The 18,156-nt window shown below is 41.6% G+C and overlaps 1 protein-coding gene across 4 annotated transcripts in view; it reads right to left on the bottom strand.

Moving 5' to 3' along the window:
• The window catches only part of CUL1 (cullin 1), a 103,391-nt gene that overhangs the window by 18,265 nt on the left and 66,970 nt on the right, over nt 1-18,156 (bottom strand). For all 4 annotated transcript variants that reach the window (XM_033194487.1, XM_033194490.1, XM_033194486.1 and 1 more), the window contains exons 8-9: nt 15,939-16,101; nt 14,621-14,751 (exon numbers count right to left, since the gene is read on the bottom strand). In XM_033194487.1, coding sequence (XP_033050378.1) covers nt 14,621-14,751; nt 15,939-16,101 — 294 coding nt within the window. The remainder of the gene's footprint in view (nt 1-14,620; nt 14,752-15,938; nt 16,102-18,156) is intronic.

Genomic DNA, 18,156 nt, shown 5'->3' on the forward strand with positions numbered 1-18,156 from the left:
ATGAATGATTTTTCTGCAACAGGGTTACACTAGGAGTGTCAGAAGTTTCCTGTTAAAAAAGCTCTATATAATAAATGCAAGGTTTATTATTATTATGAATATATTGTGATAAGTTCAATAAGATATAAATATGGTCTCCACTTGACACAAACATTTGGTAAGCGAAACCATTAAAAGGGAACTTAATGCAAAATAATTGCCAAATAAAAATCACTTAATAGTCAAAGGCAGGATTGCAGATATTTAATATTTTAAAATTACCATCTTAAAAATGTTAAAACACAGAGCGTTAACTGCACTTCCAGATAGCCTTGCTTTTTTTTTTTTTTTGAGACGGAGTCTCGCTGTGTCACCCAGGATGGAGTGCAGTGGCCCAATCTCGGCTCACTGCAAGCTCCGGGGCCTCCCGGGTTCACGCCATTCTCCTGCCTCAGCCTCCCAAGTAGCTGGGACTACAGGCGCCCGCCACCACACCCAGCTAATTTTTGTATTTTTAGTAGAGACGGGGTTTCACCGTGTTTGCCAGGATGGTCTCGATCTCCTGACCTCGTGACCCACCCGCCCCGGCCTCCCAAAGTGCTGGGATTACAGGCGTGAGCCACCGCGCCCGGCTGCTCTTGGTTTCATGGCTATCCCAGACGTAGGGAAACTTCTTCCACTTTGCCTGGATGGTCTTAATCTTCAGAGTGAACCAAAAGCACCTCCAAGTTGGGCCATATCTTATTTCATATAAGCTTGCTTCTTTTAAACAATGAAAATATTTTCTGCTTGACCTAATTGTGGTTTTGCCACTGAAATAGATATTGCTTCTGCCAATTCAGATTTCAGATCACTTTCAGATTTCACATCAAATTATTCCAGAACATTCAGATATACTTCTCTCTGCCTTCCTTCTGTTACAGTATTTACAAAGTGCTCCAGTCTACAGTGAGGATTCAAACACTGGAAAATGCTAGAAACGTTATTGGGTAGTTTTCGAATACGGTAACATGCAGGATCTCTTAACAAGTTAACAGCCCTACAAAGAACTGCGTGTCAAAACTGCCAATTTAAGGACTCAATTTGCTTCCAAAACTTGCTATTTATAAACGCACAGGATTTATGTATAGTACATTATGTATATAAATATTAATAATTATTAATTAATAAATATTAATAATTATTTTATTTGCAAGAATGACTTCACCCTTAGCAGCAGAGGGGCTACAGACCCACCTTACAAGGCCTTGCCCACTTGGCAGCCTGACCTGGCAGCCTGCATGGCTTCCCTGCCACACGCCTTCACCCTCTTTCCCGAAAACGCCAGCCTCGACTTACTCCACGCTCTTGCTTGCGATCTGTCATTGGTGGACTCCTCTGAACCAGTGACATCTCTCTGTTGACTATAACGTTTCCGAATTATAATACTTTTCTGTATTTTCTCAAAATTCTTTGGCCATTTTTCGTCAGATTTGGAATTTGGAAAAATACCAATTTCCCAAGGAACGCCAGGAACAACTTCTCACATGGAAAGCCAAATCTCCAGGAGTAAAGAAGTCTTCAGACTCCAATTCCCAAATTCTTTCAACTACAGCAGTCTGGCTGGTGAGATGGGAGGACTTGCATGGAACCTACTAAGGGAACTGTGTCAAAACACTGGCCTTGGCTGGGCTCGGTAGCTCATGCCTATAATCCCCGCACTTTGGGAGGCCGAGGCGGGCAGATCATGAGGGTCAGGAGTTCTAGACCAGCCTAGCCAACATGGGGAAACCCCATCTGTACTAAAAATACCAAAAAATCAGCTGGGGCGGGGAGTGGTGGGCACCTATAATCCCAGCTACCCGGGAGGCTGAGGCAGGAGAATCGCTTGAACCCAGGAGACAGAGGTTGCAGTGAGCCGAGATCGCACCATTGCACTCCAGCCCAGGTGACAGTGCGAGACTCTGTTTCAAAAAAAAAAAAAATCTAGCCTTGAAAATGTGAATTTAGCATTTGAGGTTCAGAGAAAAGCCATTTAGGAACTGGTCAAGGAGCAGACAAAGAACACACTAGAATAATATAGGGGAGCGAATTTTAAGGAAATAGAGAAAAGATGTTCAAAAGGGGAGTAGATCTAACATTCGGGAGGTAAACGATGGAAGAGAGGTTACAAAACTGTAAGGAGAGAGATCAGCTGGATCAAATGGATGTTTTTTTCAAGAAAACAAAGAACGAATGTTTGAGGTTTAAAAAAATAAGTAGTAATGGGTTTGACTCAGGACCCTCCATGTATTCATGGGAGCTTTTCACATGTAAGAAACAGGACATCTCCCAGGCTTGTCCCTCAGGCCTCATTCAACTCCTACATGATTGCAGTTGTTATATGAGGACAGACACATTCACGTCTACACCAAATTTCCCCCAGGTGAGCCCATGTGGCCTGCCCTGGGCCATCATGGGATTCCCAAAGCCTTATGTCACGAATGGCCTGATCCACTCCCCAGTCCTGCGTTCTCTGGAGCTCTTCTTGGCAAGTGCCACCACTCACCCAGCAGCTCATCAGGGCCCCGGGACTCAGTTCCTGCTTTCCCACTCATGACTCCTGTGAATCCACTCGATCCACATAACCTGTCCATTTCTTTTCAACGTTTTATTGTGGAAAAAATTCAAATATATTCACAATTAGAAAGAGCAGTAAAACTTACCCCATGTAACTCATCATCCAGTTTTAACAACTGTCAAAACGCAAAACCTGTTGGTTACAAAGCCAGCGTCCCTGCATCATTCTTCTCTCCATCCCCCCCGACCAGCCCAGTCTCCAGTGGGCCACTATCACTACCTGAACCATGACAACAAACCTAACTAACCTAACTGGCATACCTGTGTGTTAGTCAAGGTTCCCTAGAAGGACAGAACTAATAGGAGATAAATATATGGGAGTTTATTAAGTATTAACTTACACAATCACAAGGTCCTACAACAGGCTGTCTGCAAGCTTGAGGAGCAAGGACAGCCAGTCCGAGTCCCAAAACTGAAGAACCTGGAGTCTGATGTTCAAGGGCAGGAAGCATCCAGCATAGGAGAAAGATGTAGGCTGGGAGGCTAGGCCAGTCTCGCCTTTTCACGTTTTTCTGCCTGCCTTATATTCGCTGGCAGCTAATTAGATTGTGCCCACCCAGACTGAGGGTGGGTCTGCCTTCCCCAGCCCACGGACTCAAATGTTACTGTCCTTTGGCAACACCGTCACAGACACGCTCAGGAACAATACTTTGCATCCAATCAAGTTGGATTGAATCCAATCAAGTTGACACTCAATATTAACCATCACAACTTGTAACAACTCTTCTTCCTTTTCACCCACTTTCTATATGGCAGCAAGCACATATATCCCGTCGATTCCATGACTGTATCACTCTCCATTGGGTTCCTCTAGACCTTAGGATTAAGCCAATATCATCAACATGGCTTTCAAGGTCTCTCCTGGTCTGGCCAGCCCATGCTGCCTTCATGCTTACCTTCTACCTCAGGTCATACCTGGTTTCTTCGTTCTTAGAATGGGCTGTGTGTACGCCCACTGAGGGGCTTTGTTCTGTCTGGGATCCCCTTTTGCCCAGCTAGCTTTAACTCTTTTCTCCATCTCAAACACTTTTTTCAGGGACGCTTTCTCTGAATTTCCAAGATAGGCCGAGGCTGCCCTGTTAGATTACCCAAACCCCATCCCAACAGTAATCACACCTGCCAATTCCTTGCTAACGGCCTTTCTTGCTGGGCACATCTCAGTGCTGCCCACTGGGGCCGTGTCTGCCTGCTGCCACTGCCATACTTCTAAGTACCTAGTGAAGTGGCATTCATCAAATCATTTTCTAAATGGCTGAACCAGCAACATAATAATAATGATAACTGAATTACGACCTTTTATTCCATACATTTCCACTAAAAGGATAATTCTAAAAGCCAATTTCATGAAAAGAAAATACACGTTAAGAGTCTCACGTAACTTTTTATCCTACTCTTTCTTAAAAAGGTAAACCAAATATGGCATACAGAGAGGTCTGAGGACATCATCTCATGGAGAGTTGGTATATATTTACACACAATTTCTGGGGGTCAGTTGTGATCCTAAGTGATACTTTAACACTCGAACACTTCCTAATAACCCAGCACCATTCAAGAATATTGCTAAAGAGGAATACTGGGGTGCTACAGGCTCGAGGGGAGCCTCCTTCACCATTTCACGTACATAAACTGGTGCTCTCCAGGCTGAGGGGACAGATCTGACAGTCTGTGGAAAGTTGCTCTTGCCTACACTACCTCTGAGGGTACATTCAGCCTCCACACCTTTCATCCAGCAAAGGGCTAAAGAGAGCAGATCAATTACAAGAGCTTTAGGAGAGTTCCCTGAGGACAGGCAGTCGACAACAACACTCAACCTCAGGACACCAGGACCTGGCTCAACACTGTCCAGTCTTACCGCTAGATAATTTTTCCTTAAGAAGGGGAGAGAAATGAGGCGCCATTAAGTAACAAAAACATATCGTGCAATTGTTTGGGGGCAGTGTCGTTTTTCCCATTAGCATCAGCACTTGGTCTTCAAGTAGTATTATCTCCATGTAAAACATAGAGAAGAAAAGTTTCAGAAAAAAAACCACAGAGAGTTATGTGTGCAGAGCATGCACTTAGACCATTATCTGGGAAGGTGCTCAGTGGTGTCCCCACCACCAGGCATGGTTCTGTGGTGTCCCCACCACCCGGCATGGTTCTGAGGTCCCCACCACCTGGCATGGTTCTGAGGTCCCCACCACCTGGTATGGTTCTGTGGTGTCCACCCCTGCCAGTCTGTGTGTGCTCAGGGGAAAACATTAATTTTGATATTAACTGGCAAAAAAATGTTAGACCTCAAAAATCATTTAGAAATAATCTTGCATTTTCTTAATAGGCCTTTTCTACTCTATCACCTAACCTCTTTCAATAAGCAGAAACCAACAGTTCTTCAGATGGAGCGTGGTCTAAAACTTAAAATACTGAGACAAAAACACTAACAATTTAGCAAGTACTCTCTTTTCTCATTTTTTTTTTTTTGGACAGGGTCTTGTTCTGTCACCCAGGCTGGAGTGCAGTGGTGTGATCTTGGCTCACTGCAACCTCTGCCTCCCTGGTTCAAGCGACTCTTCTGCCTCAGCCTCCCAAGTAGCTGAGATTACACGTGCATGCCATGACACCCAGCTAATTTTATTTTTAGTAGAGACGGGATTTCACCATGTTGGCCAGGCTGGTCTCAAACTCCTGACCTCAGGTGATCCACCCGACTGAGCCTCCCAAAATGCTGGGATTATAGGTGTCACCCACCGTGCCTGACCTTCATTATTTTCATGGTGATGCCCTGGCAATGTTAAAGAATGCCAGCAAGAAAATGCTCCTCCCCCAAAGCCTCTATGGGTCTAAATTCAAAAATGTTGCTGCAGTTGCTCCTGGATTTCAGTCACATACATGTAGCATTGGAATGAGCGCATTTTAAGTCTTCCCTTTACTACGCATCATAAACTACATGAGAGTTAATTTGGAGAACTCTCCAACACATGCAGACTCAGCTAAAACATTTGTTTGAAGAGGGAGTTCCTCTGGGTTCCCCAGGACTCACAAGATTAATAACAAATCACTGGCTGACATCTACGGACTACTTCATCCAACAACAGCAGAATATACTTTCTTCTCAAATCCGCCTGCCTCAGCCTCCCAAAGTGCTGGGATTACAGGCGTGAGCCACCACGCCCAACCTTTTCTCATTATTTTAACTGGCCTACCTGCTGCTGCTTTTTGCTTCAATCATTTGTATCTATCTTGGAATCATGGCTCTGTGCCTCAGACCATAATTTTTAAATCTTTAATGTCATTGTCGCCTTTGGATTCTGATCTACCATCTACACATTCCTGATCCCAGCACCGTAACTGTGTGGGTTTCATTTTGATTCTGGCCTTTGTTACGTCCCCTGGTTGTTCCCCTAGTCCTGGCTGACACTTACATTTTCCTTTAGTTCAAGGTGAGGCTGAAGTCCTTATTTTTAGCCTTTTGGAATGCACTCTGTACATGTGGGGGCTGTAAGTGGACTAGATTTAGGGGCTGAATGTTTAGAGACGGAAATGTTAAACTTTGAAAGTAGAACTAAGACTTGCCAGGAAAGACTGACTTCTCTGAAGAGAATGAAAAGATTCCCCAGGTAGAATGATGTTTCAGAAAGGAATAATTAAGTTAGTTCAGAAACAGAAGTAGTGTATAGGAAGATGAGTAGTAGGGCTGCCTGGCTCAGTGAGGATGGACAGGAAAGAGAAGTTCATGTGCAGGGTCTCTAATTGGCCTTGAACCAATCAAGGGTTACTTCAGTACAAACTACAATTTAGTTGATGTGGGTATAAAGTCAAATTTGGGTAGGGACATGCATCCATAGTGGATTTGCTTGTGAAATGATTAAAGTCTTCCCTATAATTAAGAGAAAGAAGGGTATATGTTGGATATAACAATGACAGCCTGGGCCAGGCGTGGTGGATCAGCTGAGGTCGGGAGTTCAAGACCTGCCTGGCCAACATGGCGAAACCCTGTCTCTACTAAAAATACAAAAATTGGCCAGGCGTGGTGGCACATGCCTATAATCCCAGCTACTCAGAAGACCGAGGCAGGAGAATCGCTTGAACCCGGGAGGCGGAGGTTGCAGTGAGCCGAGATCATGCCATTGCGCTCCAGCCTGGGTGACAGAGTGAGATTCCATCTCAAAGAAAAAAAAAAAAAAAAAGCAAAGCCTGGTTATGTTAGACTCCAAAATGACAACTGTGTACATTTTCTTTTAGGGAAAATGATTATTCTCTTCATACCATGGCAATACAAAATAAATCCAAACCATCCTCGTTTCTCTGAAGTTACGTACCTATAATTCACAAATTTAGCTACATGCTGTCTGAATCAGCATATATGATCAGCATACATGCTATCTGAATCAATGTATTATCAGCATATATCAGTTCTTTGTGTAATTAAATGTTCGACTTACTGTACAAAACTGTGCTTCCTTTTGTCCTAAAGACACTTTCTCCTTTCCAACATCCACTTAATCAAACCTGCACATTTCGTTTCTTAAAAAATGTTTTAATATAGAATATTTTCAAACATGTTCAAAATAAGAAAAGAATAGTAAAATCAACCCCCAAAAACCCATTAGCCAGCTTTAAGGAATAGCTATGGCTCTAAGAGTCCAGGAGTTTCTCATCTGACCCTCTTCCTACGTGTGTAAACCAGTTCTGTATCCCATCTTCTTTGAGCAAACCAAGCCGGGATACACTCCAAATGTAAGGTTCTGTAGCTCATTTTATCAATGACTGGACAATTTTCTTCTCTTACCATCCACAGAATGTTTGCATCAAGACTCAGTTGTTTAATCATGCACTTAACTACAGAAGAGAAAGGGGATCTTGGATGTCTAACTAAACCCCAACTCAAATCTACCAGAAGTACCTGGTAGTACATTAGTCTGTTCACTGTGTCTAAGTTCACAAATGACTGGGCTTGTATAATTATTTCTAATTCAGCTCCCCAATCCAAATCATAGAACTTTTTCTGCTAAGGTGCTACGATCTACCCCTTAGTCTTCCACTGAAAAATAACTTGCCAGAGCTACCTAATTTCTGCCCATCAAATTCTCTATCTGACGTGCTGCCTTTTATAAGTGTTATACCATCACCCCAATCCTGGAGCCAGCTACTGAGAACAGCTTCTGAAAATTTCTCCTGTTTCAACACAGCAATTCTCAGAACCGCGACTAACTTTCACAACACTGCTCCTCAGTCAGTGTCTGCAGCCCAACACCCCAGTGTTACAGCCGGCAGCCCTGCTGGGTGCTGAAGTATCCAACAGACCCATCTCTGTTGGGCCACACTGCAATACCTGTTAGGCGGAGGACACTAAATCAAGATACGGTTTCAAAGAGGTGCTTTTTTGTTGCTACTCCTGCCCTGAAGACCAAGAGTAAGGAAATATTCTCTTACAGCCTGATTTATGTGTATTTATAAAACTGTCTTTGTAGGGGAATACAGTAACATCCAGACTGCTGAGCAATTATGTGTTAAACATTCAAAATGGAATCAACTGTAGAGTCAAGCATTAATTAACAAGAACTTACAAGCTTGCATTATTTGACCCTTCTCCTGAACTTTATTTTGGCATTATGCTATAGGCTGGTGTCATGGGAAATTATCAAACTATCCAAGGACTTGATATCCTATTTCCTTGTACATGTCCCGCTGATGATACTGTCCACGGCACTATCATGCTTTTTAGGATGAGCCACTGGAGAAAGTATCCTCATCTCCGACTACAAGAAAAATCATTCTTCTGAGTTACTAGCTGACTGTACCCCACGGCGCTGGCTGTCTTTAGTGGCAAGCTCTCTGTACTGACTACAATGATTTCAGGGCAAAGTATGACTAACTCTAACCAGAGTACGGGACTGCACTGCACATACTCTGAGAATTATATTAAGCTTTATTTTGTGTTTCACATCCTTATTTTGCTACTCTCTGATTTATTTATCCTATTTTATTTCACGTATTGTATAAGCGGCCCCAAGTCCTTTTCAGAGCAACGGGAAGTATAAACTAAGATGTAAGTATACTGAAACGCTATTCTGGACACAGTGTCATGCTAAGCTCTGAGGACACAAAACTGGATAGAGCCATCTCTGCTACAAGAGAGGGACATTCACACGGACATCTAAAGCATAAAGCAGTGCACATGTCACATCAACAGTCCAATGCGCTATTATTTCGAGGGGGAGACGCTACCATTCCAATGTGATTGAGAAAACTTTTGAGCTGGGTGTTGAGAGATAAACAGGTATTTCACAGGTAGAAAAAAGAAGGACTGTGTCTAAGAAGAGAAGACAGAAAAACTAGGAAGGTAGAGTGAAGCAAATGTACACGATGGTGAGCTCCAGCTGAGATGACACACACAGCAGGGTCAAGAGTCGTGGAGCCGGGACAGCAGCCCTGTAGCAGATGGCCTTCACCATTACCATCCACAGACCCTTGCTGGGGAAGAGGCTAGGCCCGAAAGCGCAGAGCATACAACTGTAATGAGGCGTGAGCTTCGCTCTCAAGGGCTGTACAAGCTATGGTGCAGTGACAGGAAGCACAGGAAGTTATAAACACACGTACACTTGTGATGAGAGTTTTACAAATAGGGTTTAGGATGGAAGAGTTAAGGTCAGCTCTTTCTAGAAGGGAGGATTTGAGCTGGCCTTAAAAGCAGGACTAAGACAAACAGAAGGTAAGAATGACTGTGTTACAAATAGAGACATTAGCCAGGGTTTTGGGGTGGGGGAATGATATTAGAATAGTTTCACTGGATGACGGGGTTCATGAAAATGTGGGCTAATTAGAGGATTTTGATTTAGTATAATATATGATTTATATTGTCACAAGGAAGGGCTTTATTCTGCTTTGTTTAAAACAAAGGATGAAAAGAACGTAGAGTAAAATTATAAACGTATTAAGTGGTATTTCTGAAAGATGAAACTGCTAATTATCATGAGGGATGAATGGGAATGGGAGAGGTGTGGGGCCATTTGGGAAGAGAAGTGACAGACGAAGCCCAGATTCAGATGGTAGCCTTGGGACTGGAGAGAAAATGCACAGAAAACAGTAAGAGCCAAGGGAGGAGGAATTCCCATGCTCCACTGACTCATCCCAGAAGACAGAGGAGGAGACAGCCCGCTATCGAAGACAGGCCGGCTGCTTACTGCTTTGAGAAGGATTCTGAGGCCACATCCAGACCCTGTGGGAAATTATACCCTATTAGATTACTAATGCTTACGATGAACAAAGCATGAGGGCAGGGTGACTCACGCTACACAGCTGCCACCTCTGTGCTAAGGAATGGAAGAAGAGGTGAGTTTCAAATGGACATGCAATGTAGGCACTAAACTAGGCAGATGAGGTCATGGAGATGTGACAAAGACAAAGGCAAGGCATTCTAATTCAGAATTCTTGACATCATGTCTACTACAGGAATGCCCTAAATGCCTGCTGAATAAATGAAACGACGATTTTGGTTTGATCTGCAAAATTTGTTTGCCCTTTGAGTTGAAACACTGACTACATCATGCAGCTAAAAATACTCCTCAATTTGGGATTATGTTTCAATAAACCCATCATATACTCAATGTGTGGTTTTGTTTTTTTTTTTTTTTTTTGAGACAGTCTCATTCTGTCACACAGGCTGGAGTATAGCAGTGCAATCTTGGCTCACTGCAACCTCTGCTTTCCAGGTTCAAATGATTCTCCTGCCTCAGCCTCTGGAATAGCTGGGATTACAGATGCCCGCCACCACGCCCAGCTAATTTTTGTACTTTTAGTAGAGACGGGGTTTCACCATATTGGCCAGGCTGGTCTTGAACTCTTGACCTCAGGTGATCTGCCCGCCTTGGCCTCCCAAAATTCTGGGATTACAGGTGTGAGCCACTGCGTCCGGACCTGAATGTGTGACAATATTTTCAATGTACGATAGAGTATCATAAATGCCTATTGCTTTTATGCCATTTTAAAGTCAAAAAAGTCATTAAGGTGAGCCATTCTAAGTAGGAGACTGTAGTTGCTTTGGTCAACTAAGAAAAATTAAGAGCCTAGCACAGGGCTAGGCACACACTGTGGGCATTCAATTCTTTTTAAAATGACCACATGAAGGAATGGTCTCTGCTTTCAAGATGCTCCCCTTCAAGCCTCACTACGTGGATGGGGGCCATCGCTTTCTATATTTTAATATAGATTATTCTTCGATACATTCCCAACCTGTTCCTGGGCCAGCAATCATGCATGGGGTCACCTGCCTATTAAACAAGCCATTTCTCCTATTCCTTGCTCAGCTTGAAACCAGTTTTAAATCCCATCCTTGAATATTTGTGTGCAAAGTTCCCGAAGTCCTCCTGGCGCCCCAGTGCAATAGGCTGATTGCCTCACATATCAGTTGAGCACAAATGCCCTTGATCATGAGGCGCTCTGAAGACTGGAGAGAACACTTCCAAACAGAGCGGAATCCTGATGGACAGTCCCCGCCCGCCGACTCCCAGGTTCGGAGGGCTCTCCCTTCAGTTTCACTTCACTGAGGGCTGCCAGCTTTTAGGTGGCGAGAGGGAGATACCATGAGGGAAATTCTCTTTGAGCCAGTTTTCCAGAAATAGCCTTTAATTTTTAAATTGGTTTTAGCTAGGAAAAAAAAATGCCTTAAGGAAAATTCATAAGTAGGTTCTAAAACAACGAACACAAAAAATATTTGACTTATATGATAAACTGGAAACCTCTAAGAATTTCAGCCTAGGCCAGATAGTAGCAGTAAAACCGGTTTTCTAACCAAATTAGTGGTATAAAAGGACTAGCCAGATAAAAAACTGTTTTTGGCCTCTCAAAGGAGTTTATTTCATCAATAACAGCTTCAGTGTAACACATATAGTGTTCTAGTCCAGAGAAAGACACAGGACTGATATCACACTTTTTTACACTTAAAAAAATCACTTAGGTAGTGCCTTCTACAGCATTTAATACGCTAATTATAAATGATTCTCATACACTATGATTCAACTTAATTAGGCAAAAAATTTTTAAACTTTAAAAATTATGTTCTCAAGGTAATTAAATCCCACTTAAAATCATGTACAGTAATTCTAACTTTTACTAACCTTTTTTTCTCCTGATTTTTCATAATCAGTGGGTTTTTGAAAATAATTATGGTTTGGGTTATAATCTGTCTTCTACATTTACCACATAAATGATAAAAACTAAAACCTATTTAAAAGTATTTGTTTTTTTAGCAGCTGTGTTTCCTTCTTACAATAAGTAATCAAGCACCTACTGTGTGCCAGGCTATGGCCTGCGCACCCACGCTCCCTCTGAGCTTCAATTCTGTGGGCTTTCCCAGAGATCGTGAATGGAGGTAGCAAGCGTGAGCCCAGAGCAGGGAAGGGCACGAGGAAGCCACACACCAGTCAGACAACATTCCAACAGGAGGAGCCAATGGCAAGTTTACAAATAAGAATAAAACTGGGTTTTAGGAAACACTCCTTTTGCAGAAAATTGGAAAAGTATTTGCTTTCCCGAACATTTTACTTCATAAGCACAACAATTAAAAAACCCAGAGTTTCATGAGTTCAGTGTAGAAACAGTTCTTATGTAAACAATAAATAGAATCAGTAACTTACTATAAAAACTAATATTTGACTTTTGCGAGTGAAGGTGGATGCAACGTGGGTTTATTGAGCTATAACTCTTCTTCATGGGGGAAAATCTTGTTTTGGTTCGTAAATTCAGGTTAATAAGTGGCTTAGATTTAAGTAGTACAAGCATTGTTTAAAAGCTTGATTTCTCATAAAATGTAACTGCTGGTAAAGACAGTTTATTTGTGTTGCCATTGCTGACAGATGAAGCTTCCTCAAATAGAGAAATGATTTTACATAGATGGTATATACTTTTGCTTTAACTGGTCGAGTTAGGTAAATGTCAGATTCAAGACTCCCATTGACAAAGTCAATCGGACAGCATTTATTCAGTGCCCAGAATATCAGGCAGCTGATTGTATCCAAGAAAGAAAACAATGGGACATAAGAATCATAGTTGATTATTTCTCCAATTTAGAATCTTACTTTGGTTTGGAAAAGATGAACATTAGAATTAATATCCCATCTTTCCTATAAAACTGAAAAAGTAATTTATAATGCCCTTTTTTTTTTTTTTCCTTTTTTCCTTTTAAAGGAGACAGGGTCTCACTACATTGCCCTAGCTGGTCCCGAACCCCTGGGCTCAAGTGACCCTCCTAACTCAGGCTTCTGAGTAGCTGGGACTATAGGTACACACCACTACACCCAGCTATCATGTTTATTTTAAATCTAACTATATTCACATAGAACACGAGTTCCCTAAGGCCAATCTCATACCTAGTATATAGCAATTTACATGAAAAAACCAAAAACTGCTTCGTTAATCTATCTGATGAAATAACAGACTTCCCACTTCATTCATTTCAAGGAAAGTCAAGTAATTTACTTGGCTCTGCTGCCCATATAGGTAAATTGAGTTCTGAATCAACAACTGGGAAGGCATCTTCTATTACTGAAAAAATGTGAGGGGGGTGTGTGTGTGTGTGTGTGTGTGTGTGTGTGAATCAGGCCCTTTAAAGGAACATTTAGCTTGGAAATAAAGTCATAAAAACTGAAGGGTAATTTTTAAATGAGTTTTTTAAATTAAAAAAAATTGCGTGTACTCATAAGAACATGCAGCAGTCATCACTGCTGAGCAATTAGTGCCCTGATTTGAGCACTTTATATGTATTTATTCACAAATATCCTATGAGAGAGGCATTATCACTCTATTTAAAAAAAATAAAAATAAAATAAAATGACAGAGACAGAAGTAACTCGCCAAGGGTCAGACAGCCGTCAATGGTGGAGCTGAGATCTGAGTGCAGGCAGCCTGGCCAGGCTCTGGAATCACCACACGGTCAAGACACTGTATGTGCCGACACTGAGGACTCCGTACTTAAGTTTTTACTAAAACCTAGAGATCTTTTTCACAAAATCCACGGCTAAGCCAGTTCCCTTCCATATTGTGGGCATAAAATTGTTCTTAAAAACCTAAAGGAAAGCTTTATACTAAACCCTTTAATAATTCCTAGAGGCGGCTGAATGCCAGCAGGAACTCCAATATTAAACATGGAAAAGAAGCCTTCCAAAAATAACAGAAAAGGAAGGATTAAAAAAACACTATTTTTGGGCCGGGTGCGGTGGCTCAAGCCTGTAATCCCAGCACTTTGGGAGGCCGAGACGGGCGGATCACGAGGTCAGGAGATCGAGACCATCCTGGCTAACACGGTGAAACCCCGTCTCTACTAAAAAATACAAAAAACTAGCCGGGCGAGGTGGCGGGGCGCCTGTAGTCCCAGCTACTCGGGAGGCTGAGGCAGGAGAATGGCGTAAACCCGGGAGGCGGAGCTTGCAGTGAGCCGAGATCCAGCCACTGTACTCCAGCCTGGGCGACAGAGCGAGACTCCATCTCAAAAAAAAAAAAACAAAAAAACAAAAAAACACCACTATTTTTGATAATGCTATCAAAAATAATTAATCATTATGCACAATAAAGTCAAAACAAGAGAAGCTTTCTGCATTCAGACGTAAGAATCAATGTGTTTTAGCAGCTTTTCTTCTCGGCCAGGTGTGATGGCTCATGTCTGTAATTCCAGCGCTTTGGGAGGCCAAGGCGGGCAAATCACCAGAGGTCTGCAGTTCGAGACCAGCCTGGCCAACATGGTAAAACCCCGTCTCTACTAAAAAAACAAAAATTATCCAGGCATGGTGGCAGGCGACTATAGTCCCAGCTACTCGGGAGGCGGAGGCAGGAGAATGGCGCGAACCCAGGAGGCGGAGCTTGCAGTAAGCCGAGATGGCGCCACTGCACTCCAGCCTGGGCGACAGAGCCAGACTCCGCCTCAAAGAAAAAAACAAAGCCAAAGCAAGGTTCTCAGAGTTCTAATGAAAATGTTACCACTTAGATTTGGAAGTAGAGATGCATAACACATGCTTGCAATTCACATGTGGAAATAATCAGCATGACTGATTGTCAGTGAAATCTCACTTACATTTAAAGCAGCTTCTCCACACTTTTCAATGGCTGCAAGACCCTGATTATGAATGTGTGTCTCCAACAGTTTTTTCAATTCTCCTAGGCCATCCTGGATTCTAGATACGAGATTATACATGCGCCCCAAATCTGAAAGAGGAAGAAACCCCTTTTATGCACTGAAACAAACTTCACATATGCATTCTACTAATTATGTATTTACACTGAGGTGAAAAATACTTGGCAGTAACCATGTTTCTAGACTTTAATAACCAATAGCATTTAATTATAACCAAATATTCTCTATGTGGTATACGTATATTTTGCTAAAAGTAACAATGAAATTATGCTATTGTAAGTTTATTTTCCTCCTTACTATGAGAAACCACTAACATAAGAATAAGCAAAAATATATATATATATCAGAAACAACTCTAATGCTTCCTAAAATTCTCAAGATTGAAATAGTATTTATGCCTGACACATAACAGGCACTCAAATATTTGTTTAAAAATAATGAATAGGCCGGGCGCGGTGGCTCAAGCCTGTAATCCCAGCACTTTGGGAGGCCGAGACGGGTGGATCACGAGGTCAAGAGATCGAGACCATCCTGGCTAATATGGTGAAACCCCGTCTCTACTTAAAAATACAAAAAACTAGCCGGGCGACGAGGCGGGTGCCTGTAGTCCCAGCTACTGGGGAGGCTGAGGCAGGAGAATGGCGTGAACCCGGGAGGCGGAGCTTGCAGTGGGCTGAAATCCGGCCACTGCACTCCAGCCTGGGTGGCAGAGCAAGACTCCGTCTCAAAAAAAAAAAAAAAAAAAGAATATATTTAAGGAGAATATGGATTTCTATCTCAACTATAAAAACAAATGAGTTAAGAAAAGGTCTCCCAAATTCTTCCTTTAAGACATGTATATAGCATACGGTTACTTTGTGAGGACCACAGAAGAAAAACCCAAACTTCAGTCTTTTATTGAGCTCCTAACATGCCCCAGGTAAAACATGGGAGTGGTTAAGGGAAATATAAGATGACGGTCTCCTCATTTTAGAGAATTTTTAAAGGAAGAACAGTCAAGAAAAATCTTAGGGTAGCATCGTTTAATGCTAAAGTGTATGCAGCAAGTCATACTCTAAATACACTCTTCCCTCAAGTCAAACCAAAATGCTCTGCAGAAGTCTGAAATCGGTACATAACGATGTACAAACACATGCATCTTTTTAAAAATGACTGACATGGGCAAGTAATGCCGTTGACTTGAGAGTCTAGAATCTCAAGCAATATCAAAACAGCAGATAAAAATAAATACCTACGTTTTATGAGTCTTGTGGCTCACCTTCATTTTTGTCAGCATCCAATAAATTCTGAAATTCTGTGTGGAAAATTTCCAAGTGTTTTTCAATGAGGACTTGTTCACATTTCCTTGCTAATTCGTCTTGTGTGCTTTCATGAAGGTAAACCTGAACTCTTCGTTGTTCCTCAAGCAGACGAGCCTCTGCCTGCAGAAAATTAATTCAAGTGAATGGTTTTGATTCATTGGTAAAGAACTGTTACAATTCTTTAATATGTAAATTAAAGGAAATTGAATAATGGCAAATTAAATTCACATGCCAGCTCTAATAAACTACGATTAAGAAAATAAGGGAGGGCTGGGCATGATGGCTCACACCTGAAATCCCAGCATTTTGGGTAGCTGAGGCAGGAGGACTGCTTGAGGCCAGGATTTTGAGACCAGCCTGGGCAACACAGTGCGACCCTGTCTCTAAAAAAAAAAAAAAATTAGCCAGGTGTGGCATGCACCTGTAGTCCTTCCTAGCTACTCAGGAGGCTGAGGCAGGAGGATGGCTTGAGCCTGGAAGTTAAAGGATATATAGTGAGCTATGATCGTGCTGCTGCATTTCAGCCTGGGCAACAGAACAAGACTCTGTCTCTCAAAAAACAGAAAGAAAGAAAAAGGAAAAAGTTCTTTGATTTTACAGTAAACAACCATATTTAAATAGCCACTGATGTCTGCCATTTTCTCTGCAATATGTATTTCCATTTCAAACTTCCTTTTTAAGTGCCCTAACAACATCATCATTATTAACAGTTCAAATGTCTTTACATCCATTTGAACCGTCAGAGAGTGATATTTTATCTTTTTGAGGTAATGTCTCTGCCACTCTAAGAAATGAATGCATCTTCTGTGCAGATACTAAGATGTGCTACTTTAGATTAAAAACTACCTGAAGCCAAGAGTCACACAAATATAAGCCCTGAAGTGATTACATGGAAATCATCATCAGAAATCAGACTTTTCAAAAATTTAAAGAGAAACTACTAAATTATCAAAGCAAGGAAGAAAGTTCAATAAATTTTTCAGGTGATCTGAATAAAGAGAATTATATTTTGAATTATAAAAATGCCAATACTCTCCAAAATGATTTTTTAAAAAAAATATATTATTTTCAGAGACAGGATCTTGGCCCTGTCTCCCAGGGTGGAGTGTAGTGGCACAATCACAGCTCACTGCAGCTTCAAACTCCTGGGCTCAAGTGATCCTCCTGCCTCAGCCTCCTCTGTAGCTGCGACTACAGGTGCAAGCCGCCACACCCGGCTAACTTTTTAATTTTTTCTAGAGACAAGGTCTTACTATGTTGCTCAGGCTGGTCTCAAACTCCTGGCTTCAAGCAATTCTCCTGCCTCGGCTTCCCAAAGTTCTGGGATTATAGGCTGTCCAGCTACCGTGCCTTGCCCAGATTTTCAAATTCAGTATAATTTTGGAGAAATCTGGAAAAATTCAACTGGTAATGAATCAATACTCAAGAGCCAAGAAAACATAAAATGAAAAAATGATTGGGTGGGACTTGTACTATCAAGAACTAATAATAATGGGACACTTGTTTAAACCACCTAAGTCAGAACCTTATTACATATTCTAAATAGCTAAATGTGAAAAATAAACTTGGAAAATATCTGTAGTATGTATCAAAAGGTCAATATTCTTAATATATAATGATCTCCAGCAAAGCAGTGAGTACCTCCAAATAAAAACACGAGGAAGAGAAGACAACTCATAAGTGAAGAAATAGAAAAAAGCTTGAAGTTATTGCATTTCCAATAAGAGTTATTGTATGTTCAGTTAATGAAATATCATTACCCACTAAAATAAACACCAACTGCTAATAACAAATCATTAGTGAACAAGATACAAAAAACCTATACCATGATTCCAATGTGGTTTATATAATCAGCAACAGTGCCCCAGGCTTGTAGGTTTATGTTATTTATATTTTCCAAAAAGTCTACAGTTAATGTGTAATTTCGTTTTTCTGATTACAAAGCTATTTTAAAACAATAAATGCTGCTTCATATCTAATGTTCCACTAACACTGATAATTCAAGAACCTACAGCTGGTGGAATATAGAACATGCAAACCAAACAGCACCACTTTTTCTGTTTTAAGTTAAAACTCTTTGTTGGAAGAATATAATCATCTCAGGCAGCAAAACATACTTTTACCCCTTCCCAGATGAAAGATTAGGCTTTGATGCCATTGCTGATTCATCCTCTG

This window comes from Trachypithecus francoisi, unplaced genomic scaffold (assembly GCF_009764315.1).
Source record: "Trachypithecus francoisi isolate TF-2019V2 unplaced genomic scaffold, Tfra_2.0 Lachesis_group4, whole genome shotgun sequence".
In the NCBI taxonomy this organism is placed as follows: Eukaryota; Metazoa; Chordata; class Mammalia; order Primates; family Cercopithecidae; genus Trachypithecus; species Trachypithecus francoisi.